At 43.2% G+C, this 25,998-nt stretch overlaps 1 protein-coding gene across 7 annotated transcripts in view; it reads left to right on the top strand.

Moving 5' to 3' along the window:
• The window catches only part of LOC128021554 (pro-neuregulin-1, membrane-bound isoform-like), a 135,082-nt gene that overhangs the window by 71,065 nt on the left and 38,019 nt on the right, over nucleotides 1-25,998 (top strand). Inside the window, exon 1 of one of the 7 annotated variants that reach the window (XM_052608862.1) lies at nucleotides 24,852-25,072. The exons of 5 other annotated variants lie outside the window; for them this stretch is intronic. In XM_052608862.1, coding sequence (XP_052464822.1) covers nucleotides 24,976-25,072 — 97 coding nt within the window. In that variant the 5' untranslated portion in view covers nucleotides 24,852-24,975. Of the gene's footprint in view, nucleotides 1-24,851; nucleotides 25,073-25,998 lie in introns of those variants that run through there. One more of the 7 variants, XM_052608863.1, reaches the window with a different exon arrangement.

Below are 25,998 nucleotides of genomic sequence, written 5' to 3'. Positions count from 1 at the left end.
AAGACAACCACAGCCATGCAGTCGAGACAGAAGCCCACCAGGACGGCGCAGAAGACCAACACAGTGGGATTGATGACACAAAAGAGCAAGTCTGGTTAGACAAGTCTGAAACAGAACATGAACAGGTTAAGGGTAGCCTCCGTGGACACGACAGGATAAGTCGAGCGACAGGAGAGTTTGGCTGAGACTCGACAAGGCTCTGGAAATTCCGCAGAGACAAGGAAAGGCTCTGGTAGTTCAGCAGAGACGTGGAGAGGCTCTGGTAGTTCAGCAAAGACTTGGAGAGGCTCTGGTAGTTCCACAGAGACGTGGAGAGGCTCTGGTAGTTCAGCAGAGACGTGGAGAGACTCTGGTAGTTCAGCAGAGACGTGAAGAGACTCTTGTAGTTCAGCAGAGACGTGGAGAGACTCTGGTAGATTTGTGGTGTTTTGACTGGATTCAGGAAGATCAATGGTGACTTGACTCTGCTGATGAAGATCATTGGTGACTTGACTCTGCTCATGAAGATCATTGGTGACCTGACTTTGCTCATGAAGATCATTGGTGACCTCACTTTGCTCATGAAGATCATTGGTGACCTCACTTTGCTCATGAAGATCACTGGTGACCTGACTTTGCTCATGAAGATCAATGGTGACTTGCATCTGCTCATGAAGATAGTCGGTGACTTGACCTTGCCCATGAAGAACACTGGTGACTTGACTTTGCCCATGAAGAACACTGGTGACTTGACTTTGCCCATGAAGAACACTGGTGACTTGACTTTTCCCATGAAGATCATTGGTGTCTTGCCTTTGCCCATGAAGATCATTGGTGACTTGCCTTTGCCCATGAAGATCAATGGTGACTTGCCTTTGCCCATGAAGATTGTCGGTGACTTGACTTTGTCCATGAAGCACACTGGTGACTTGACTTTTCCCATGAAGATCATTGTTGACTTGCCTTTGCCCATGAAGATTATTGGTGACTTGCCTTTGCCCATGAAGATCATTGGTGACTTGCCTTTGCCCATGAAGATCAATGGTGACTTGACTTTGCCCTTGAAGATCACCGGTGACTTGACTTGACTCCTAACTGTGGTAGTGCTTAACTCATGAGTGTCAACGGTGACTTGACCTGACTCTGGAGTGTCAATGGTGACTTTACCTGACTCTGGAGTGTCAACGGCGACTTGACCTGACTCTGGAGTGTCAACGGTGACTTGACCTGACTCTGGAGTGTCAACGGTGACTTGACCTGATTGACCTTGTGCTGTGGCTCTGGGCTTGCGGCCATCTTGAGCTGTGGCGATGGGCTGGCGACCACCTTGTGCTGTGGCACTGGGCTGGCAGCCATATTGTGCAGTGGTGCTGGGCTGGCGGTCCTCCTGTCTGTAGACCCTGGTTTAGTGTCGGCCATCCCACCGGGAGAGAGGTGTGGCTGAGGTATCCCACAGAGACTGATGTTGTAGGTACAGAATGAACCCCCAAAAATCAAAGGCATCCAGCTGATCCATTTCCCACTCCAGCATGGGGTTGTCTAAGCAGATGTTTAAAAGTCTTTCAAGGCTGCATCATTATATCCCAGCCCCACCGCCAAGGTCCAGATAATTTGGATAAAATGGATAATTTCATGAATTTTTTTCTCTGCTCCTTCATGCTGGCTGGGGAACGGAGAAAAAATTCCATACCGCTGGATCTGATTGGATGGAGTCCTTCTGTAACGATCGGGAACACAGGAGACGAGAGATCTTCTGTTTTAAAAGCTTGATCAAGTAAATTTTAACGGTGTACCAACAGCGAAGGAAAACTTTTGTGTTTGTGTCCAGTGAAACTGTCACCAAGATTCAGAACGCCATCATTGTGTTCCCTTAACTACAGCAAAAGCTGCTATATCTGAAATAAGATAAATTTAACTCTATACAAACTGAGAGTTTAAGTGCCACATCGCAAAACCAACTAAAAGCGGTGTTGTTATTTGTACAGTGTTGAAATGAGCCAACATTTCATGTTACATGCTTAACTGTATTTGCAACAATGCAACGATTCATGTGCTAACGTTATCCACTAGAGTGTGTTTTGGTTGACATAGTGACGACCGTGACCCGGAAGCCTTAACGTACTTCCGGAGCAACTCTGAACTGTGCACACGCAGCGCACTAGTGTAAACAAACTCCACGGTGTTGCTAAGCTAACGAAACCATTGCATTTACATTGAAGTCTATGCTAAAGCCACTAGCCTCAAAGGTTAGCCGTTAGCATTACAATCCAGTGGATGAATAGTGTGTGTTTGGGCAACGCTGACGTGATTTAACCCTTTAAACATCTTAACTAACACTTGTTGGTCTCTTTCTCTCACTTATTGCTCTCTTTTCTCACTATACCACTTATCTTCATTTTACTAGAAAGGGAAATACTAACTCACAATTATTAATTGTGACAAATTGAAATTTAATTGAAACATTAAATTTATTTTGAATCATTTAAAATTTCCCTCTCAGATCATTTCGTATGATCCTTTATTTCTAGAATCCCCTTTGGGCCTAATTATTTTAGGAATGAATAAACCTTGAACTTTTAAAGTTTAAGTAAACTAATTCTTCCTAATTTATTTATTACCCATTATTATTTTTTTTTAATCGTACCTTTTCTTACCATTTCTTTACTTTGTGTATCCTAGCCTGGGAACGACACACCTGAGCCCTAAAAGGAGACATTGTTATCCCTCACTACGAGTTCAAATAAATTAGAAAGACAACTCTTTCACTTAAAGTTTATTTTGTTTGATTAGTTGGGCAGCAACTAACACAACGCTCTCTGTGTAGTTGAGATAACCACTACTGAGACTTACCATCTCCGTCCTCGCTCTCCTTTACTTTCCTCTTCTCTTTTTACATTTGTAGGACATGTAAGAACCATCAATCAATTCTAAGTGAATTAAATACACAATCGTGCCAAAGAAGACGAATCATCCTTATGAATTTTGATTGTAATCATCCTCTCCTTTGTTCTTCCTAACCTCCCTACATTTGGAAACGCAATCCAAGTTTTAGCATCTCATCCAACGTTGAGATCAATTTAATAGAGATATGTGTTGAACAACTGTCGCCTTCGCAGCCTCCCTGGTGAGTGGTCCAACTGTAAGGTGTACGGTGTCAATCCTGTCATACTAAGAAAAGAGATATCAGCATTATTATTGTATTCTTTTGTCCAAAACAAGAAATTTAATAATATTGTTTGACTTCTTGATAACATTTAATTGGAAAAAAAATATTTTCCTCATTTGAAAAACAAAGTTTGCTGGTCATTGAATTTGTTTTTCACCTCTGTCTCTCTTTTCCTCTTCCTCATTAGAGTGACAAAGTCTTTGCATCTCTAGTCTACTTAGACCCCCTTGAGACCAACACAGTCATCACCACATTTCACTAGTGGTTCACAATCACTGATACAACACTTAGTTGTCCCACCACACATAGGCTTTTACTCCACACAGATCTGTGTCAGTCTCTCTTCTCCCCAGCGTGCCAACATGCTGCAGACTGCAGACCCCATTTCCCATGAGGAAGATGTGAACATTTGGCTGAGAGGCATGACAGACAGCCTCACTCCAAAGACATTTGAACTGCTATTATTTTTAATAATAATCCTAATCCTGAGAAGATTCCTGACACAAGAGTCAAGCCAGAACAACAACCACGAGGAGCTAGTCAAGATCACAAGCTCACTAAGCTATGCCTTCACAACCCAGCTGAAACTGAGCGACAAGCACATCACCCACCTTAAAGAGGAGCTGGCGCATGCTCAACGTCGCATAGACAAGCTGGAAGTGTAAGTTCAAGATCAACTCAAAGCACCCAGCAAGAGGGAGCAGGAAACAACGGAACAAGTTATGAAGCTCCAAGCAGCCCTGGCAGCAGCTCAGCTCGACCAGCAACATGCAACGGCTGCTCAGAAAGAACTGGTAAACAGACTCCAGTATGCCGAACAGCTACTAGAGAAAGCCAAGCTAGACATCAGAAACAAGAATTCTGAAATCAGTGCTTTGAAAGACCACCTTGAAGGTACAGAACTGAAACGGACAATCTGACCCAACAACTAGATGATACCAACGATGAGTTCTACATGGTCAGAAAAGAACTCCAAAATGCTTACAAGCACAAACAAGAGCCAAGGAAAGAGAAACCTCTCTTAGCGTCATCACTGCTGAGCAGAGCACAGTCCCACATCCAAGAACTGGCATATGATGACAGGAGCGAAGGGTCACAACCAAAAACCTCACCTGCCTTTGCCACACAACCCTTTCCTGCCAACGAAAGAAAACCTCCCGTCCAAGACCTTGGAGCTGTGCACGGGATGACAATCAAAGACCTCAACATGTGTCTGAAAACATCAGCAGGTTCAACCCGGACTCCACAGAGAGCCCCGACATCCAAGCTTACCTGCTAGATATCGAATTGCATCTGGAAGTGAGACCTCATGTGACTGACAGACACTGGTTATACCTCCGTAGAGCCACGTCCAGTCCGAGGTACGAAACTTTCTAGATCGACAGCCCAGTCAAACCAAGTCAAACTACCAGCGACTTTGTGAGGTCCTGATTAAAGAGTTTACAGACCCAGAGTCTGAACATGGACTGTTAACTGCCTTGGAAACCAAACATGGTCGTCAAGAGACTCCACAAGCTTACTACAACTGACAAGCCTACTTTGGTGCACACAACAAGCCTGACCTTGAAGAGGATGTGAACTTCAAAAGCCTCTTCCTAAAGAATCTGCACCCTGGAGTCAGTCACCATCTAGGTGTCATGGCCTGTCCGAACTCCATGACCATCCAACAGTTGCGTGACCTTACACAGAAGGCCTATAACAAACAGAAGTTGGCCTCAAAGAAAGGTAACAAAACATCCACACTCTTGAACTCTTTCAACAAAGACTCAAGCCTTGCACTGGACGACACCCAGTGGCATCACAACACCAGAGTCTTCCATCACAGAGAACGTGATGCCCATATCCACGACCGCTTTCAGCCCAACTGCTGGAAAAATCCATGGGACCAGCCACGCTTCTGGAACATCTGGAAACCTAACCAGATATCCAAAGGTAATCACCTGACTCATCCAAGAGCAACTCCTGTGGGTAAGCGACAACAAAACCCACCTCAGCACCACTCAAACATGCACAGTGCTGAGTATGCACAAGAACATAACCGCTTACCATCAGAAGACATGGAACAAGTCATGAAACAACTGAGAGAGTTCTTTCAAGACAATTTACATGCATATGACCACAAAGCTGAGTCATGCTCGCTGTGACCAGCAACAGAACGGAAGGCCGGTGATCACCTGGTACACCACATCAGAGATGACAAGCACCTGTTCAACAACCACCGAGAACGAACAAGTCTTTCACGGCCAACCATTGATGAAAAATCTGAGGTACTAAAGGACATCACCTCAGTAACCTAACACAGTCACTAACAAACTGTCAAATGAACTCCAACTCCAAGAACCACATTCCCTGTCTGTGCAACAGCAACCACCAGAGCACAGAAGGTCAGAAAGTCTGCTACAGCCAGAAGGCATCACAAGAAGAATGCAACATAGGAGACAAAGTTTTGCAGCCCAGCTGCACACAGCCATGCCAAACTGCTCTCATCCAAGCCAAGGATGCAGAGAGCCAGTCTTCAGTGACATGCTAGGAAAAGGGGGAGACAAAACAGACTTGAACAGATCTGACCACACATGCACTACACCAGTAACACACACAACATTACCTACACCCAGAGGTAAACACATCTACTGATAACACATTCAACAAACATATTCTTCCCACAGGTAGAATACCCAACTTTTAGCGTAACAAAGTTACACATACCCACCATGAAGAAATGTGCAGCCATCCTCACAATAGGTAGAACTTCACTTCATCTACAGCGATATCGTTGACTTGATTGCAAATTAAAACAGACACTATTTCAACTGAACAGAGATGACATCAATGAATTCAATGATGAACTGCCTTTAACTATCATTTTGCATTATTGAGACACTGTTTTCCAAATGAATGTTGTTCAGTGCTTTGGCGCAATGTATTTTGTTTAAAGCACTATATAAATAAAGGTGATTGATTGATTGATTGAACACCTGACACTAAGTTAAGGTTCACAACACACTAGCTGCACCTGACATCCTAGCTCAATAGTAGTTGTAACCCATGCTAGGAAAACCCACAGCAGCTTTGTTTTATTTTGTTGTTCTTTTACCTATCCTTCTCCTTCCCATTTCCTGAGTAGGTGAAACGCCTAGACACCCTGCAAGGGTCGAAGGTCTGATATTAGGATTGGCTCGCAACACCTAATATCTGCCAGCCACTCTAAACTGAATGGAAGCCAGAGAGCTCCATGCATGATAGGTCAATTCATTGAATTGAAAATGAAATTACTAGAAAACTAACGGTAAATGTGTAAAGTAAGACAACCTAGAAGAACCAAACAAAGTTAACCACAAATTTGATTGATGAATCAAAATAAAACAACAATTTCCAAAACAATCTAAACTATCCTCAATGTGCTAAACTACATTGACTAATTGAACTTAACCACGTGTACCTAAATAACCTGATGCCTACACCAGTACAGTAACTGTCATGGAGGTGTTGTCTTGCTGTTTGCTGTGTTTGTCTGCTTCTTCTGCCTTTGTTTGTCCAGCGATCGACGATGTCTTCACCTAAACACCTCGCCGATCGAAAGGGGGATATATGTAACAGAAATGAGTCGAACCAGACAAATTAAAGAGTCTATCAAAGCTGTGCGTTGAAACACGAGCCGAATTCCTCAGGAAGTCATAAATCAGTTCTAGTGCCACAAGAACCAAGCAAGATGACCAACCAACTTGTTCACACAACAGCTTTCAACATTAACACCACTAGAACAATTATTTACAATTTAAATTCGAAGAAGAGAAATTTGGTGTCAAATTTGTTGTTTGTAATTGAAATGCAACGCTGGACATCACATGGAAACCCATGAGTTAAACACTTCCATTGTTCTTCAATAATAATTAAAAAAGTTTATTAAATTGGTAGTTCAGCAGAGTTTATTTTTATTTTTAAGTTTATTTTTTAATGTAAAAAAAATCTGGAATATGGTTGAACTGATAGGAGGACCTTTCAAATTCTGTAACAATGTACCCTTATGACACAATCTAAAAAATAATTGTGGAAACCGTCCATTTGTCCAACCATCTTGGTCTTCCTTAGGCATTGTAAACACATGCAGTGATTTATATGATGACCAAAGCCTTTGTTCATTTCCGGCATTAAGAATTAAGTTCTGTTTACCAGCATCATCATATTGTCTTTTTCAGTTACATTCTGCTCTCAAAGCAAATCTCCTTTTTGCTCTCATCCATTGCGAGATTGGATTGCACCATCCTCTGGTCGACCAACTATTTCCTTTATATATAGTAAAATTATTGATCAAATTGCAAAACCTCTTTCTATTTAATCTGTTTGGAATCAGGAACTATCTGACCTTATTTATCTGTTGTCTGGGAGACGTGGTGTGGTCTAACCTCAGTTTAACCTCAAAAATCCTGGCTCATTGTCTTATACATTTCAAAGTTATTCATAGAGCATATATAACTACTTACAAAAGATGCAAAATGAAACAACAACCAAATTACAGCTGCCATATCTGTAATACTGTGTCAACAGGTACTCTCCTTATGTTTTGGAAGTGTCCTATTGTCAATAATCTCTGTTTTCTTGGGGAAGTGGCCTGTGAATGTATAACTGTGCGGATTTATAGCACCAAACCTAGTACTATTGATGTTTGCCAGTTTTTTTTTTTTCTTAAATACTGAATTGTACATATTAGAATATGCAAATTTATTATATGTCTGTTGTTGTTGTTTTTCATGTTTTATCCTGAATGGATGTTATCTATTTTTTATATATGAAAAAATAAATTAAAAGTAAAAAGATGCTTTTAGGGCATAGGCGCAGTATACATGAGGTCAACAGGTCAGGTTTGCCCCAAAAATTTGTCCAATTGTCTATGAAACGTCTAAGGTTAAGTATGTAACCATGGTTCCTCGAGGAAACGAGATGCTGCGTTGGAGAACACTTTGGAAAATGCCTCCAGCGTGATGGCTCTGAATCACATGTGTAATCAATCCAATGGATGGGCAAGACGTCATAAGCGAGTGACGTCAGAGACTAGGAAGCTTAAAAGCACGAGCGGTGAAGCTGCCATCAAAGCCTCAAAGGATGAAACAAGAGCTGGCCAGAGATGCCAGAAGTGTGGCACTGCGGCGCAGCATCTCATTCCATGTAATCTTAGACGTTCCTCTTCAGGAACTCGACCTGCACCGGAGAACACTTTGGGGAATGAGAATGCTCACGCCGCCAGACTTTCAAATCTCTGCTTAGTGTGGAAGAGCACAGCTTAAGCAAGAGAAGGAGACAGGAGCCTGACAGTTATCGGGAACAACCCGTCCAATGCTCAAACTTAAGAAGGAGTGAGTCTTGACCCCCAAGAGAGGGGAGAACAGAGTAATTGAGGCTTAGGATAGCATCATGATCACTGCTTAGCATCACCATGGAGTAAATATGTAACCAGAGGTTGTCTGCCCACTGACTAGCCACTGAGAGGGGCGCGGTAGGCTGCCATGGCCGCCACGTAGACCTTCAGGGTGGAGTGGGTCAACCATGTGGAGAAAAGGCCTGTACCAACCGGGCATTAACTGGGTCAAGTTGGCGGTCTCCGCACCAAGAAGTGAAAAGCTTCCAATTCAAGGCATACAGTTTTCTCATTGAGGGAGCTCTGGATTGAAGAATGGTCTCAACTCTCTCCAGACCCCCCGGGAGCAGAGCAATCGGGGGAAAACCATACAGATGAAGCATTGGCCATGTCTGTAACATGGCCAAGGAGGAGCTGGATGAGTCCGAGGGAGCCAGAGGGGACAGTGCGATGTCTCTCGAGTCACAAACAGATTCACCCAAGCCTGGCCAAAACTGTCCAACTCTGCTTCATCACCTCAGTTTGAAGCCGCCAATCCCCGGGCCTTGGCCCCTGCCTCAACAGGATGTCTGCTCCCATATTAAGATGACCAGAAATGTGGACTGCTCTCAGCAAGAGGAGTCCACCCTGGGACCACACAAGGATCTGGTACACTAGTTTGTATAACGGCATGAGCGCAGAGCTCCTTGGTGGTTGATGTAAGAGACCACTGCTGTGTTGAAGGTGCACACCAACACGTGGTGACTTCTTAGGTCTGGGAGAAAGTAATGTAGTGTGAAGCACGGCCAGCATCTTCGGACAGATGATATGCCATGTCGGATGGCGGCTTGGTCTTTGCAAGCGTGCTGAACTTCAGTTCCATGACTGAGCAGTTCAAAAGATGCAGATCTAAAAAAAGGACACCTCATCCTTCCTCGAAACAGTGACGTACCGGCTATAGGACCCGGACTCTGCAACGCAATGAGGGACCACCTCGATGGCCTCAATCCTCAGAGAGTATCTACTTCTGTTCCATTACCAGAGCCTGCTCGGGGCCTACCAGAACTGGATTATGTGGCTTCTCACTACAGTGTTCAGGACCCACTGAGACACATTTGCCAGTAGTTTTCACGCTGCCAAATAGTCTACTAAGGGAATCAGCCTCTCAAGACTGATCTCTGGTGTAATCAGCTCAGTGCCCTGAAGCGGCACACTGGAAACCTCCCAGGAGTTTGCGAGCCTCTTAGCACCGCTACGTTTCCAGGGTGGTAACTGAGAGAAGCGCTCGCCGGAGACCTGGAACAACAGAAGGGTTGGCAGATCTATCTCATGAGGGCACTGAGGAGAGACGGGCACTGTGTAATGCAGTGTACACTGCTCTTCCCCAGAGGGGCCTGCCCTCAGAAGTCCTTAGCCACAGCATCAGCACTCTCGTAGCTGAAGTCTCCTAAAAACAATGGTCCTCAGGAAGCATGTCATCTGCTAGGAAGACCAGACCAGAGACTGCTTGGGGCAGGACCCCATGGAGCACACTTGGCAGGGGCTCCCATACCGCCATGTGATCTCCTAAGGGAACCAGATCTCCTGAGGGCACTGAGGAGAGACGGGCACCGCGTAATGCAGTGTACACCACTCTTTCCCAGAGGTAGCTGGCCCTCAAAAAGTCCTAGGCCTAAGGTGTCAGGACGTTATGACGAAGGCTATCCAGCGAAAATGACGGTCCGCAGAACCGCTTTCCACTAGAAGCCTTCGGTGGGAGTGCCACTCTGACTATAGCGTCTGTGGACTACAAAAAGTGACACCCCAGGCACGAGGGGCTGGAACACGGTAGGGTTGGGACTGCTCGCCCAGCAGCCCCTGACCGCCTCAACTTCCTCAGAGGAAGAGATGTAAACACGTGTTCTCACACGAGAAATTACATCCCAAGAGCCCCTGTACATCTAACTTCTCATAGTCAGATAAGTCTGAGGCAGCAGCGAGCTCTGCCTCAGAGGAGGAAGAAACTGGAGTGCGGGCTTCCAAGCCTCGAGAATGAGCTCTAGATCTATTGAACACAGGCGGAGACAGGATGAGCCATCTCCAACCCGTTCGCCAGATCATATGCGATTCCCGCGATCTCGGTCACCGCCGTGCCTCAGCAGCAGCGAGAGCAGATCGCTTAACAGCGATTGAGCCATTGAGTGACAGCAGTATGCTATGTATCTCGTCTCCTAGGAATGCAGGGAGGAGACCAGCGCATATTAAAGTGTCTGACATTTGTAAATAAGTCAGCATACATACGGAACCGTCTTATGCATTCCGTGTCTAAGGCCCTTATATTCTTAACTGTCCTCAATTAAAGTTCAGATGCATGTGGTCAGCCTAACTATTTCCTTGCATTTGTCACAGGTGAATCTCTCACTGCTGACATAGAAAGCTACACTAAACATGTGGAAAGCAGTGCAGGTGAGAGTAACAGGAGAAGAAGCCATGACTCATTATGATTGCTGACTTACCGCAGTTGTTTGATGAACTCAAAAACAGAGCAAGTGACAGAAAAGGAACAATAGGCATAAATAACAAGCTAACTGGATAACGGTATGATAACATGCTACGCTAGCAGTTTATATTAAAAGCAAACAATGTAAAATTAGTTTGTTATATAATATCAAAAGTATGGTGCGAATTAAGTCATATTTTAGCTATACAGAGTTAAAATCACAAACCAATCAGCAGCACGTCAGACAGGAGCCCTGCAGCCGCTGGCCAGTGTACAGCTGTCTGCCCTCACTGGGGCTGCCTTTACCAGCACCAGAGAGCTCTATATGGATACTGATATTTACGGATAGGGATATAGTATATGCAGGCTGTTGCTACCTTTAAATTCCGTGTTAAATTATTATTTATTTTTTATTTTTTTACTTGCATTTGCGTCTTATTTTATCAGGTTTGTCTAGGGGTTAGGGTTTTTTCGGACAACTCAATTTTTGCAGGTCAGCTCTGGGTATAAAGTTATTCACACAAGTACAAATTTAAAACTGGAAGACCTCTACTACAGTATGCTGACCTGTATTTAAACCCTCCAGACAGTCTGCGTGACCAGGATGTGTGAGACTGCAAGGAATGCAGAGTACGGGACAGCTCTGGCAGTGTGAATGAACAAAATCCTTCAACAACAAAACCATTTCCAATGCCAAAACAACCTTTCTGGAATTTGTCTGGAATCACGGTAACCTGACATGAACCAGCAATGAGCAATCCATTGGTTTGTTACAGTATTAATTAATCTTTTTTTAACATTAGATAAAAATACAACTGATCATTGTTAGTTCAGTGTTATGTCCATTATATAAAAGTTTAACTTTTTATTTTTAATCATGTATTCGTAAATGTTTAATTAAGATTGACAAATGCTTTAGAACTATTTTCTTTGTTAGTTCATAAAATGCAAATTATTCAAAACACATTTGTGTTTCATGTAGGCTAACATAACATCATACGGAGTAAAATATATAGCCTGAAGAAATTTATGATCACATGACACACAAGATGTGACCTGCTTAAACCTCCTCCTGATGATTCAACTTTGCTTGCGTTAACAAGAGTCTCGCTGACTCCTCTGTGACTCTTCTGTTTATCTTTTATACTTTAATGTAAACTCTGTAATGATGCTCATAATGGAACTTTTAAAATGAAATGTATTTGTATCAAACCCCATCACAACACTTTCATAAACAGCTGTTTGTCTATATGCAAATTTCTTGATCTGTGAATTTGAGTCAGATGTAGCTAATGAATAAGTACATAAATAGTTGATTTAATCAACTGTTTTTCAGCTCCCGCATGGAGGTCAAAAATACCAAAGAAAACTCAGTTTGTTGGGCACAGACTGCCTGTGTAATTTGTGCATGTGTGTGTTGTGCTCAGGTTGGCCTTTGTTGAGTGCGCTCTTCCTTCAGTTACAACTGTGTTTATCAAACAACCCAAACAACTTCACTTTCAGAAATGTTGAATGAAAACAATCCATTATGAGCAGTACACACAGCATTTGGACATCTGGATGTGAGCGAGACAGAGAATAAGCTGTCTTCATGATTCGGCCGTTTCATCTCAGTAATTTCAGAACACCACAGCACAGGGCTTGTGTTTTATGCTAGCTTTCACACAAATCATAATATTTAGATTATGGTTGTATAATTATAGTTTTTGTCATGTTTTTTGGTATTGATGACCATTCATGGCAATGAAAAACATACATCTAAAAAATGCATCTATTGGGTTCAACACCCACTTGGACCTCTCAAAAAATATTTACTTCATCAAGGTGCTTTTCTGTAAGAAAACAAAATAGAGATGTGGAGTTGGTTTGCAATAATAAAGGGGCAAGATGATCAGATTAGGTTTATAAATAACTATAGAGAGAGAGAGGGAGTGATGTATTATTATTAGTAATATGTGTTGCAGTATATACTTTAAAGGTGGTTAAGGGTCATATACACTTGCCCACCACTTTATTAGGTGCTCCTGTTCAATTGCTTGGTAAAACAAATCCCTAATCAGCCAATCACATGGCAGCAACTCAATGTATTTAGGTGTCTAGATGAGGTGAAGATGACTTGAAGTTCAAACTGAGCTTTAGAATGGGGAAGACAGGGGATTTAAGGTACTTTGAACGTGGAATGGTTGTTGGTGCCAGACGGGCTGGTCTGAGTATTTTTTTTTTAAACTGCTGATCTACTGGGATTTTCACACACAACCATCTCTAGGGTTTACAAAGAATGTCTGAAAAGAGAAAATATCCAGTGAGTGGCAGTTTTGCTAACGAAAATGCCTTGTGCCGAGCTCACCGTAGCGAGCAGATCCAGTATGTATCCAGATCAGAGGGTCACTGCAGTCACCCGGATCCAGTACGTATCCAGACCAGATGGTGGATCGGCACCTAGAAAGGACCTCTACATCCCTGAAATACAGCGGAGACCAGGACCACTAGAGCCCCAGATACAGATCCCCTGTAAAGACCTTGTCTCAGAAGACCACCAGGACAAGACCACAGGAAACAGATGATTCTTCTGCACAATCTGGCTTTGCTGCAGCCTGGAATTGAACTACTTGTTCCGTCTGGTCAGAGGAGAACTGGCCCCCCAACTGAGCCTGGTTTCTCCCAAGGTTTTTTTCTCCATTCTGTCACCGATGGAGTTTCGGTTCCTTGCCGCCATCGCCTCTGGCTTGGTTAGTTGTTGACTTGATTGCAAATAAATGCACAGACACTATTTAACTGAACAGAGATGACATCACTGAATTCAATGATGAACTGCCTTTAACTATCATTTTTCATTATTGACACACTGTTTTCATAATGGTTGTTGTTCAGTTGCTTTGACGAAGTTTATTTTGTTTAAAGAGCTATATAAGTAAAGGTTAATGGTATTCTGCATACCTTGGTTGTACTGAGTGGTTATTGAGTTACTGTTGCCTTTCTATCATCTCTAGTCTGCCTATTCTCCATTGACCACTGACATCAACAAGTCAAGTCAAGTCACCTTTACTTATAGTGCTTTATTTTTTGATAATTTAGCCACTGTATTGAATAAATACCTGGGGTTATGTTTGTTTTCTTCTAAAAGAGAAGAAAAGTAATCAGTTTTTAATGCTTTTCTGTAGGATATGTTACCTTCCCGCCAAGCAATACGAAATACCTCTAGTTTTGTTTTCCTCCAGCTGTGCTCCATTTTTCGAGCTGCTCTCTTTAGGGTGCGAGTATGCTCATTATACCATGGTGTTAAACTGTTTTCCTTAACCTTCTTTAAGCGTAAAGGAGCAACTGTATTTAAAGTGCTAGAAAAGAGAGAGTCCATAGTTTCTGTTACACCATCATCATCATACAAAAACATCTTGGCTACTAATATTCAAGAAAAAAACACCAAACTTCACCAAAAAAAAGCACTTCATATTAGATCAGGACAATGACCCAAAATATCCTGCCAGTTCAGTCAAGAACTTTATCAGGGCAAAGAAATGTAAAGTCTTAGATTGCCCAAACCCAGACAGCAATTAAGTGTTGGCCCCGATCGGCCCACATCTGGCCCACGTGAAATCCATTTGGGTCGGATCTGTGCCGACAATGCTTGCTATATGGGAATCAATCTCCAGATTTAAGTCAGATTGAACATTAATTTCACCAGCTGAATAGGAGACTAATGACAGAAACTCCCCCAAACAAACAACAGTTGGATTGGCTGCATTAAAAGATGGGGAAAAGCATTTAAAAGCAGAAGACCCAGAGACTGGTGATGTTTATGGGCTGCAGACTCACTGCTCTGATTCCATGCAAGGGATCTGCAACTAAATATTAGCTTTCAATCTTTTACATCTGCCTTAAATTCAGCTGTTCCAATAATTATGCTCGCATCAAATAGTGGAATGACCTCTAAAAGTGCTGTCCTTTTTATTTGGTAAAACATATGTGTCGAAAGACCCTAATAATAAAAGCAGAAAAGAGAAAGCAATTTTGTCATCACTGTCCCACTACTTATGGAGGGCACTGTATATATATTAATTTAAAAGTTTTTATTTAATATATTTTTCTGTATAATTAATTCCTGTGATGCAAAGCTGAATTTTCAGCATCTTTACTCCAGTCTTCAGTGTCACATGATCCTTTATCATTCTGATTTATTATCAATGTTAGAAACAGAATAATTTGTATATGTACAAATATGTATATATATTGTAACAAGGTTCAATGATCAAAGAGGAAGGAGACCGGGATCGGCATTCTGAGGCTCATGGGTATTTATTGAATAATTTAAAAAGAAACAGAAAATAAAGACGCGCCACATGCGCACACGTTTAACGTCTTTTTTACTCTATGCGACTGCTGTCTGTGACTGCTGTCGCCTCCGCTCAGATTCCCCACGAGTCCTCAGCTCTCTCGCCCTTCTCAGGATGTCGTGCGGCTTAAATACCGGTTCCCCACGCCAATCACTGCAATGAGACCCAGCTGTTAATCGTTTCTCACCTGAACCACTCACCACCGCTCGTCTCTTCATCTGCTCTCCCGTTGCAGACTTCACTAAACCACGCCTCCGCCACCACATACCCCCACCGCCCGACTGCCCCCCCCCCCCATTCCTGGAAAGAAAGTCGGCCACAGCCATCTGCGCCCCCGGCCTGTGAATCTTGAACTTAAATGGCTGTAAAGCTAGATACCAACGGGTGATTCGCGCATTGGTATCCTTCATGCGGTGGACCCACTGGAGGGGTGCGTGGTCCGAGCAGAGGGTGAACTCCCGTCCCAGGAGGTAATAGCGAAGGGTGAGAACCGCCTACCTGATGGCCAGACACTCCTTCTCTATGGTCCTGTACTTCGTCTCTCTCTTCGAGAGCTTCTGACTAATGTACAGCACCAGGCAGTCGTCCCCCTCCACCTCCTGGGACAGGACCGCGCCCGGCCCCCTGTCCGACACGTCCATCTGCAAGAAAAAGGGGAGAGAGAAATTAGGAGAGTGCAGGAGCGGCCCGCCACACTGGGCAGTCTTATCTCGGGTAAAGGCCTGTTGGCACTGCTCCGTCCACTGGACCGTATCTGGTACGTCCTTTTTAGTGAGGTCAGTCAACGGGCTGGTGAGGTCCGAATAACGAGGAATAAACCTCCCGCCAGTAATATCCCGCCAGCCCCAAAAACTGCATAACCTTCTTTTTGGTCTTGGGCCTGGGGCAGGTTGCAATTGCTGCCGTCTTATCGATTTGGGGACGCACCTGCCCGTGGCCCAAGTGGAAGCCCAGATACTTTACCTCCACCCGCCCAACTGCACACTTCTTCGGGTTGGCCGTCAGCCCCGCCTGTCTCAGCGCCCTGAGGACCGCCCTCACATGCTCCATATGCCGTGGCCAGTCCCCACTATAGAGGATAATATCATCCAGGTAAGCCGCGGGATATGTAGTATGGGGCCGCAGCACTCAATCCATGAGGCGCTGAAACATAGCTGGGGCCCCGAACAAGCCGAAAGGAAGCGTAACAAATTGGTGTAATCCGAACGGCGTGGTGAAGGCTGTCTTTTCTTTGGACATGGGAGATAAGGGGATCTGCCAATATCCCTTTGTTAAGTCCAATGTCAAGTAAAAGCGAGCCGTGCCTAACCGATCAAGCAACTCGTCAATTCGCGGCATTGGATAAGTATCAAATTTAGATACTGCATTCACCCTGCGATAGTCTACACAAAACCACACCGAGCCGTCCGTTTTAGGTACCAAAACTATCGGGCTCGCCCAATCACTGTGTGACTCCTCGATTACTCCCATCCCCAGCATGGCCTCTAATTCAGTCTGAACTACTTTTTTCTTGTGTTCAGGTAACCTATATGGCCGGCTGCGAACTATGACATGACACCCGGCTCTGTCTCAATGTGGTGCTGAATCAGGTCAGTACGACCAGGTAGGGGCGAAAACACGTCCGCAAATTCTACCTCCAAACGCGCAATGTCAGTGAGCTGCAAGGGCGAGAGGTGATCTCCCCCTAGGGCCAGTGCGAGGGATTTCTTTTTAGAAACCACCTCTGGCCCGAGATCCTCCTCCCCACTTAATGCCGTCGCTAGCAGCACTGACTCCTCCCCACTCCATTTTTTAAGGAGGTTGAGGTAGTAGATTTGCCGTGAGTCACCTCGATCTGTTCGTACTACCTCAAAATTAAGATCTCCTATCCGCCGTGTGACCTCAAAGGGTCCTTGCCACTTGGCTAATAATTTGGAGCTAGAGGTTGGCAGTAATACGATCACTTTATCTCCCGGTGCAAATTCTCGCAGCTTAGTCCCCCGGTTATACACCTGGCTTTGTCTGTCCTGGGCCTGAAGCAAATTCTCCATAGATAGCCGCCCCAGTGTATGGAGTTTTGCTCGCAGGTCCAGGACGTATTGAATTTAATTTTTGCTATCCGAGCATCCGTCCTCCCAAGTTTCTTTCAGGACGTCCAACACCCCCCGGGGCTGACGTCCGTAAAGAAGCTTGAAGGGGGAAAACCCGTGGAGACTTGGGGGACCTCGCGCACAGCGAATAAGAGGGGTTCTAGCCAACGGTCCCAATTGATCGCGTCTTCTTGTACGAACTTCCGGATCATGGTTTTTAATGTGCGATTAAACCGTTCGACCAGGCCGTCCGTTTGTGGGTGATAGACACTGGTACGCACCGCTTTAATGCCCAACAATCCGCACAATTTGCTTAATGTGCGTGACATAAACGCAGTGCCCTGGTCCGTGAGAATCTCCTTTGGGATTCCCACGCGGGAGATTAAGCTGGTCTGATTAGGCAGGTCTGCCACACTCCTGCCACAGGATATTGTGTCGCGTAATCCACTAAGACCAACGCGAAACGATGTCCCCACGCCGATCGTTCTAACGGCCCGATGAGGTCCATACCAATTCGTTCGAAGGGGACCTGCACTAGCGGAATAGGGCGCAATGGCGCTTTTGGGGTGGCCGGTGGGTTTACCAGCTGACATTCCCGACAAGACGCACACCACCTGCGCACATTCTTATGAATGCCCGGCCAAAAGAATCGGGTCGTTAGACGATTTAGTGTCGCCGTTGTTGTTCCAGTGGAAAGTCATCGCGACTGGAAAGATTTAGCCTTGCCATGGCGCTCGGATCCCCTGAGACCGCCCCGCTAGGTCCTGGCACAGATTCTCCCACCTGAGAGCTCGCCCTGCCCCCCGGCCGGTTCTTCCCCCCAACGGCATCCACTGTTAAACACCCCCATGCTTTTGGCCCCTAAATTTAATGGCTATGGCCTTTACGGGGTATTCCACTATATCCCCGTGCACACACCTTACCTTAACCATGCGGCCCATATCCAATGCCCTGGATTGTATCAGGCTTTGATGCATGGAGGTTTGGTTACAACCTGAATCCACCAAAGCCTGATAGGTACCCCCCTTAATACTCTCAGGTATTTGGTACAGCCCGGCTTGATCAGGGGCGGCCTGTGGGTCGTCCGGAATCCGGACCAGCGTCCCCACCTCCATGACCGGGCACCTATCCACAAAGTGGCCCAGATCCCCGCAACGCCAGCAGGCCGGCCCAGGCCTCCCCGCCACCCTAGTGGCCTGAAGTGGGTCGGGGAATTGGCGTGGGGAAGCAGCAGAGGGCTCCTCCGTCACCCTTCGTTGGGGCGCGGCCATTCCGCGCTCAGGGCCTCGTGCCCCGGCTGTGGGCTCCATCCCCATCCTCCAGCGGGGGCCGGACCTCGGTGGCCCCACCCAACGGGACCTAGGGAGAGGGACATATTTCGGGGTGGTGGGGAGGGGGAGACAGGGGAAGAGAGAGAGAGAGAGACAGCAGGAAGGGCCTCGCCGACCCCGGAACACGCCGCCAGCTGGTCTTCCGCCAGTTGGATGGCCAGATCCAACGACGCCGGGCAGTGGCACTGGACCCACTGGGCAGTCTTCTTTGGAAGGTCTTCTTTGGAAGGGCCAGCAAGCTCCGGAACTGCTCGCGGTCCTCCTGTTGGACCTGCATCATGGCCTGGAAGCGATGGTGATGGTCGGCTCGCAGATCCAGCAGGGCCTGATGATGTTCCTGGTGCAGGCCCGCGAGCAATGTTATAATGTCCGCAAATGGCGTAGGCGATGGTCCTGACGGAGACTGCATGGCGGGAGTGTTCTCCTTCCTCCCGGGTTTCAGCACCAGTGTAACAAGGTTTAATGATCAAAGAGGAAGAAGACCGGGATCGGCGTTCTGAGGCGCGTGGGTATTTATTGAATAATTTAAAAAGAAACAGAAAATAAAGTCGCGCCACATGCGCACACGTTTAACATCTTTTCACTCTATGTGACTGCTGTCTGCTTTGAGGCTTCTCCAGCTCGCCTCCGCTCGGATTCCCCACGAGTCTTCAGCTCTCTCGCTCTTCTCGGGATGTCGTGCGGCTGTTAATCGTTTTCTCACCTGAACCACTTACCACTCCTGGTCTCTTCATTTGCTCTCCCGTTTTTTCAAGTTTCTTTGATGATTAAAAAGTTAGTAAGAACAGCATATATGAAAAATGTAATTTCTAACAATACAATTCTTTACTATCACTTTTTATCAATTTAACGCATCCTTGCTGAAGAAAAGAAAGAAAGAAAGAAAGAAAGAAAGAAAGAGAAAGTAAGAAGGATAACTGAACCTAAACTTTTGTGTGGTAGTGTATATTGTTACAAAAGACTTAAATGATGCTATATCATGATGCTATATCATGTTTTATTCACTGAAGAATCCTGAAAAAATGTGTGTGTGTGTGTGTGTGTGTGTGTGTGCTCTTGTTTTTGTGACATATCAGGACACAACTCTGTATAATGACATGGGTATGACACCGGTATTACAAGGAGAGGGTGACTTATGAGGACATAACCCATGTCCCCATTTTTCTAAACACTTATAAATTATACAGAATGAGTTTTTTTGAGAAAATAAAAATGCACAAAGTTAGGGTTAGGAATAGGGCTGGTTTAGGGCCATAGAATATACAGTTTGTACAGTATAAAAACCATTACGCCTATGGGATGTCCCCACTTTTCATAAAAACAAACGTGTGTGTGTTTGTGATAAGAGTATATATATATATATATATATATATATATATATATATATATATATATATATATATATATATATATATATATATATAGCAGCAAAAACTGCTGATGTTTCATCAGAACTTTTGTGAGACTAGGTTTTTCAATTTGGCCGTAAGGGGTAGTGTGTATCCAAGACAACAAAGCCTAAATAAATATGGGGAGAGCCTTCAGTGAATATTCTGTATAATGTTCTGATCTCTTCAAGTTCAAGCAGGCTGTATGTTCAGACTTCGCCCCTCCTAGAAACTCATAGAAAGGGAAAGGACCTAAAAGTGTTTTGTGACGTCTGTAGAGTTTTGTGTTGCATGTCATTCCTGAGTGTCTGTGTTTTACTTTTCATGCTTGTAGGCTATTTTTTTTTAATGAGCTCTTTTCACTAGATCGTCATGACCCAAAGGATTAAAGGCGTAATCCTGCTGTCTGAACAGGCATTATTCATATTCCTCTACAAACAGCAGCATAACACCACAGCAGAAAAAGTGATGATTGCAAAAATTATTTTACTGTGTATTTCATAGATGCTGTATAACAAATCTAACAGATCCTGGAGCATGGAGGGATGGTCAAGACCTTGTTTTGCATTGATGGGGACAAGGGGTTTACGCTTTACGTGTAGGCGTCATGTTTATACAGATTGCGCTCACGGAAAGTCTGCGATTTCTCAGAAAAGTTCTCTGGAAAGTTGAGGTTCCCTAAGTGCCTTGAACCCACTAATATAAATTGTTTGTTCAAAATGACTTGGCGTAGGTGAATAAAAGTCACCAATTATGTATCTTTGTCATTTATTGTTTAAAAGAAATGACAGCATTGAGCAACACAAGCATGTATTCACAACACTGTTTTCTAACATGATTCATATTTTTATGCATGATGTAAATGGGAAGCGACCCCAATTCTGCCCCATCAGGTGTATGCATAATAGTATCTGTAATAAGGAAACATGTCTTACTGTCAATACTATGGTAAAATTCCTAAATGTCTGTATGACTTAGAAGAGCATTAGATGACAGGATGCTAAACTAAAGACTGGAATACACAATTTGACTTTTTTTTATTTTATCACTAGGCATCATAAACAATTTTGCAAATAGTTACAGAGGAAAGACTGCTCATCATACACTTAACAGCTGAAAATCATACACTAAAAAAGTCCATCATACACTATACGATTTTCTATTAAATCTATCAACTGAAACGTGTTCAATACATGACCTTGGCCAGGTTTTTCCTTTGTTAGTACAGGCATGTATTTCTGAATGTATTTTCAAATGTTCAGCGAGTGTGGCTGAAAGGTTAGCGCTCTACTGTGTTGGAAATTAACCAACCCCCTACACCAAACCCAACCCTAAACCTACCTGATAGTGTTAATGAATGCAAAAGTGATAAAAACTACTTTGCTGATGCAGCTGTGCTATTGTAACTTCCTTATATGCAGGTTTCAACTGTTTAGTTGAGCCAAGGGATTTGTACCAGAGCCCTTTACATCTCAAGTGCAGTGCATCACATGGGCTACCGAGCAAACCTCATGAGCTAAAAAAATACAAAAAACATATGAAGCTGTATATGTGACACAAATGTTCAAAAGTATCAGATATGTTCAGTGCTTGCAGCATGTTAAAATTGTTTTGAAGTCATAATATAATATTGTGCAGGGAATTATATGAAGATTTATTAAATTAAGTTCTTAATGGAAACTATAGCTCTGTAAATCATACTGTGACAATATTTATTCCTTTTCATAAAGAGTTTTACTGCCTCTAGTGTTCAACAAGAAACTGCAGCAATTTGTACATATAGGTATGTGTTTTGAGTTTTGGTGAAATGTACGAAGAAGAGCGTATTTCCTATGAGCCTGGGTACAATTCATTCCTGTCACTGGCATCCTGTTTGAAGTCTGTAAGTGTAGTCTGCCTCTATTCATTGAGACGGATCCCTGCTCGCTTTGTTCACACATGCTCTGCATGCATTGGATCACAGGTCTGTGGCAGCATGCTCCTATTTACTGTAGCCCACACATTTTTATTCCAAGCTCACTTAACCGTATCCTTAACTTTTACCGCATGTGTGACACATCAGCCTTTGTGAAAAAGGAAGAACTCCTGGATTTCCTCGATCCGCCCGACCCCACCCACCTCTCAGAGACTCTCAGGATGACTGTGTGGAGGGGCGAGTTTCATTCAACACCAGCTGGGTGAAACTGAAAAGTTCGAATTAAACAGAACCGAGGACTGACTTTGAAGTGGTGTGTTTGCTCAGTAACTGACGTGCCGGTGCTTGTGCTAAAGGAAATGGCTCAGGACTGTATTTGTGAAGGTAGCATGTCTGAAACTACAACTGTAAATAAAACATTCTTTTGTGCCTCGTCTGCCTACCTAAAAAGGTCCCAATTTACATTAAGCAGTTAAGGCCACTTTATATGAAGTGGGACTGGAGCACAAAAGCAGTCTTAAGTCTCTGGGGTATATTTTTAGCAATAGCCAAAAAAACATTGTATGGGTCAAAATTATTGATTTTTATTTTATGCCAAAAATCATAAGGATATTAAGTAAAGATCATTTTCCATGAATATATGTTGTACATTTCCTACCATAAATATATAAAAAACTAATTTTTGACAAGTATTATGCGTTGTTAAGAACTTCATTTGGACAACTTTAAACATGATTTTCTATTCTCCAGTATTTAGATTTTTTTGCACCCTCAGATTCCAGATTTTTAAATAGTTGTATCTCGGCTAAATATTGTCCTATCCTTAAAATTTTTTAAAATAATACATAAATGGAACACTTATTCATTCAGCATTCAGATGATCTATAAAACTTAATTTCGAGAAGAGCCTTGTGACTGGTTCTGTGGTCCAGGGTAACATATGTAAATGCTTTAGAAACAATATTGTCTACCCATATTCTCAAGGATAATTAATTACTTTATATGGTATAGACGGTTTCAACGGCAACAATATAAACAAACGTTACTGCGCGTGCCCGTATTGTGGACCTAACATAACTTCCGGTAGACTTCCAAATAGAATAAATAACAACAGCCAAGTCCCTCTAGAGTAGATATTTTTGATAACAAACTAAATATGTTTGCTGCGTGGATCAGGCGGACTTAATGAATATGCAAATTCATTATTTGCGAGCAGGAGATGTTTTAAAGCACAGACATAAAGCGCGAGAAATAGAGGTTTCCCCAGTAACAGCTGTAAATGAAGCAGAGCTACGCTCACACGCTGCTTTATCAGGCATATAACTAAACATGCAAGTCCTCCTCCAGAAATACAGCGATAAAAACACCTGTGCCTTGCTTTGATATTGAAACATATAAATGTAAGGAATTATTATTAATAAAAGTGCAGTACATAACATTACTCATGTTTATTCAAAGAAGCCTTTTTGTAAATCGATTAGTTTTAAAATTGTGGCGAGTCTCCAAAAATATAATAAATGTATGGGAAACACATCCCAAAAGTAAACCACCTGAGCCCAACTTCAGTCTACTCATCACCTTAAGTTTAACTGCGTTTGTAGAAGGCAAGGCACTGCAGCCAACAGACCGGAAGTTAACTTAGGTCCAGGCACGTGCGCCCGATGAAACCGTCTATAGCCTAGCAAACAGATTTTTTGTTCCATTTTTAAGCCATTTTTTTTTAGATGCACTCAGTTTTTTTACCACTTGGATATTTTCATAAATTGTTATTTTTCGTGTGTCAGTAGTTAAGTCAAGTCACCTTTATTTATATAGTGCTTTAAACAAAATACATTGCGTCAAAGTAACTGAACAGTATTCATTAGGAAAACAGTGTCTCAATAATGCAAAATGATAGTTAAGGCAGTTCATCATTGAATTCAGTTATGTCATCTCTGTTCAGTTTAAATAGTGTCTGTGCAAACATTTGCAATCAAGTCAACGATGTCGCTGTAGATGAATTGACCTCAACTAAGCAAGCCAGAGGCGACAGCGGCAAGGAACCGAAACTCCATCGGTGACAGAATGGAGAAAAAAACCTTGGGAGAAACCAGGCTCAGTTGGGGGGTCAGTTCTCCTCTGACCAGACGAAACCAGCAGTTCAATTCCAGGCTGCAGCAAAGTCAGATTGTGCAGAAGAATCATCTGTAATGACTTTGGAGTTCAATCATTGGTCATATTTTTATTTCCAACCTGTAGAGTTGTATATACAGGATTTGCTTAGAACCGAAAATGAGCAGTATGTGTTCAAATGATTAATTTGTTTAGTTTTAAAGATCCAGTTTCAGTGTGTTTTGTGATCTTGATTGGTGTAGCCTGACATTTGTTCCACTTGTCAAACAAGAAGACAGATCCACATCAAACTGTGATAACAGCAAGAACTGAAATCAAGCGTGTCTGGTCTTTCAGGCTCACCACGCTTATGTCAGCAATGTGTTGTCACATAAAAAAAAGGATGGCAATGCATGATGCAAGAATTATGTGTATAATTTTTTCTATTAATAAATAATTGTTGAGTATTTTGTCGACACATTTCACAGCACTTAGTGCAATCACAGTTTATGAGGACACTGTATGACAACACCCACGTGATAACTGCTGTTTATGCTGTACACATCAATCAGGAGGCAATTAGGAGTTGTTTAAAGAATCATGTCTTAAAATATTAAGAAGGCTTTAAAGCAGCATCAGTCTCACCCTTATATACCCCGAAAAGAAAAGAACTAGATTAGTAAAGCACACACTGCTTGTAACGTGGGACACGTGGAAATCTGACACATTTAAAGCTGAGATCCCGCCTCTTTAAAGCATGTAAAACACGCTTGCTCACGGGGGAGAGATTCTGTTCTTCAGTTGACTGCAGGGAGTTCATGTTCACACAGCGCCGAGAACTTTGACTGACTGACAACTTAACAGAGCGGAGAAATCACAGATCTAAAGGCCATCATGTCTGAGAAGTATTCTAGTAAAGAAGGGAAAAGTGGCGTAAAGAAAAAGGATAAGGACCCTGAGAGACCAAACAAGTCTGACAACTCCCCGCAAGGTAAAGCGCTGCTCTGTTGAGATGTGGGAACCATGTCAAATTTTTGGGTGTTGTGAATGGATTGACAAGCTGGACTATTGAGTAGGCTTCAATTGTTTCTGAGCTCAGCTCTTTTTACTCGTGAGCTGCACTTTCAGGTTACAGGTGTTGCAATCCACTGTAACGTTTGTTCGCATGTCAAGGGAGAAAGGGTAGAAATGTTTGTATCCATTAACATGACCCACCGGTCTGGTGACTTAATGGAGAGGTTTTCCCAGTTATTATACAGGCTGCTTAACTTACAGACAGTGTTATAATAGTCTGGAGTTCTGTGGGGTTCAGCATTTCTCAAATCGAATGCAAATTGTACCTTTACAAATTATATTTATTGTATTTTATTAAAGATTGATTTGGAAAGATGTACTCGATGATGAGCATGAGTGACAGCAGCACTGGAGCTAAATGACCTACACCTGATGATCATGTTTGTTTGTTTAACAGTGTGATCTGAGATGTTCCAAAGAGACCTGGAACATTCCATTTCAGAATTTCACCTGCTATTCATATTTTAGTTTTTTTAAGTCATGAATTCACTGTTTAATTTAAAGATTTAAATATATAGATTTGAATCAGATGAGGTCATTTTCCATTCGTAATATTAATTTTGAAAACATTTTATGACAGGTGTGATGCATGGCAGTAGGTCTGAGTAAATAGATTCTGTGAATTAGCTCTTGGTGAAATATTAGGCAGAAGAACACATTTAGATGCCCAGCATTAATTCATTTAGACACTCATGTTGAAACATGCTCATGCCAGCTTTAGCTGAAACTCGCTTGTGTAAAATGAGTCCTGTTCATTGAGTTTCATCACAGTGGCAGCGTGTGCGTTTAAACACATGCAAGGTATTACTGTGAAGCATTTGGACTTTTGAGTCTGACTTAAAA

The sequence above is a fragment of the Carassius gibelio genome, chromosome A10 (genome assembly GCF_023724105.1).
Source record: "Carassius gibelio isolate Cgi1373 ecotype wild population from Czech Republic chromosome A10, carGib1.2-hapl.c, whole genome shotgun sequence".
NCBI classification, from domain to species: Eukaryota; Metazoa; Chordata; class Actinopteri; order Cypriniformes; family Cyprinidae; genus Carassius; species Carassius gibelio.
This window is presented reverse-complemented; position numbering and strand designations above follow the sequence as displayed.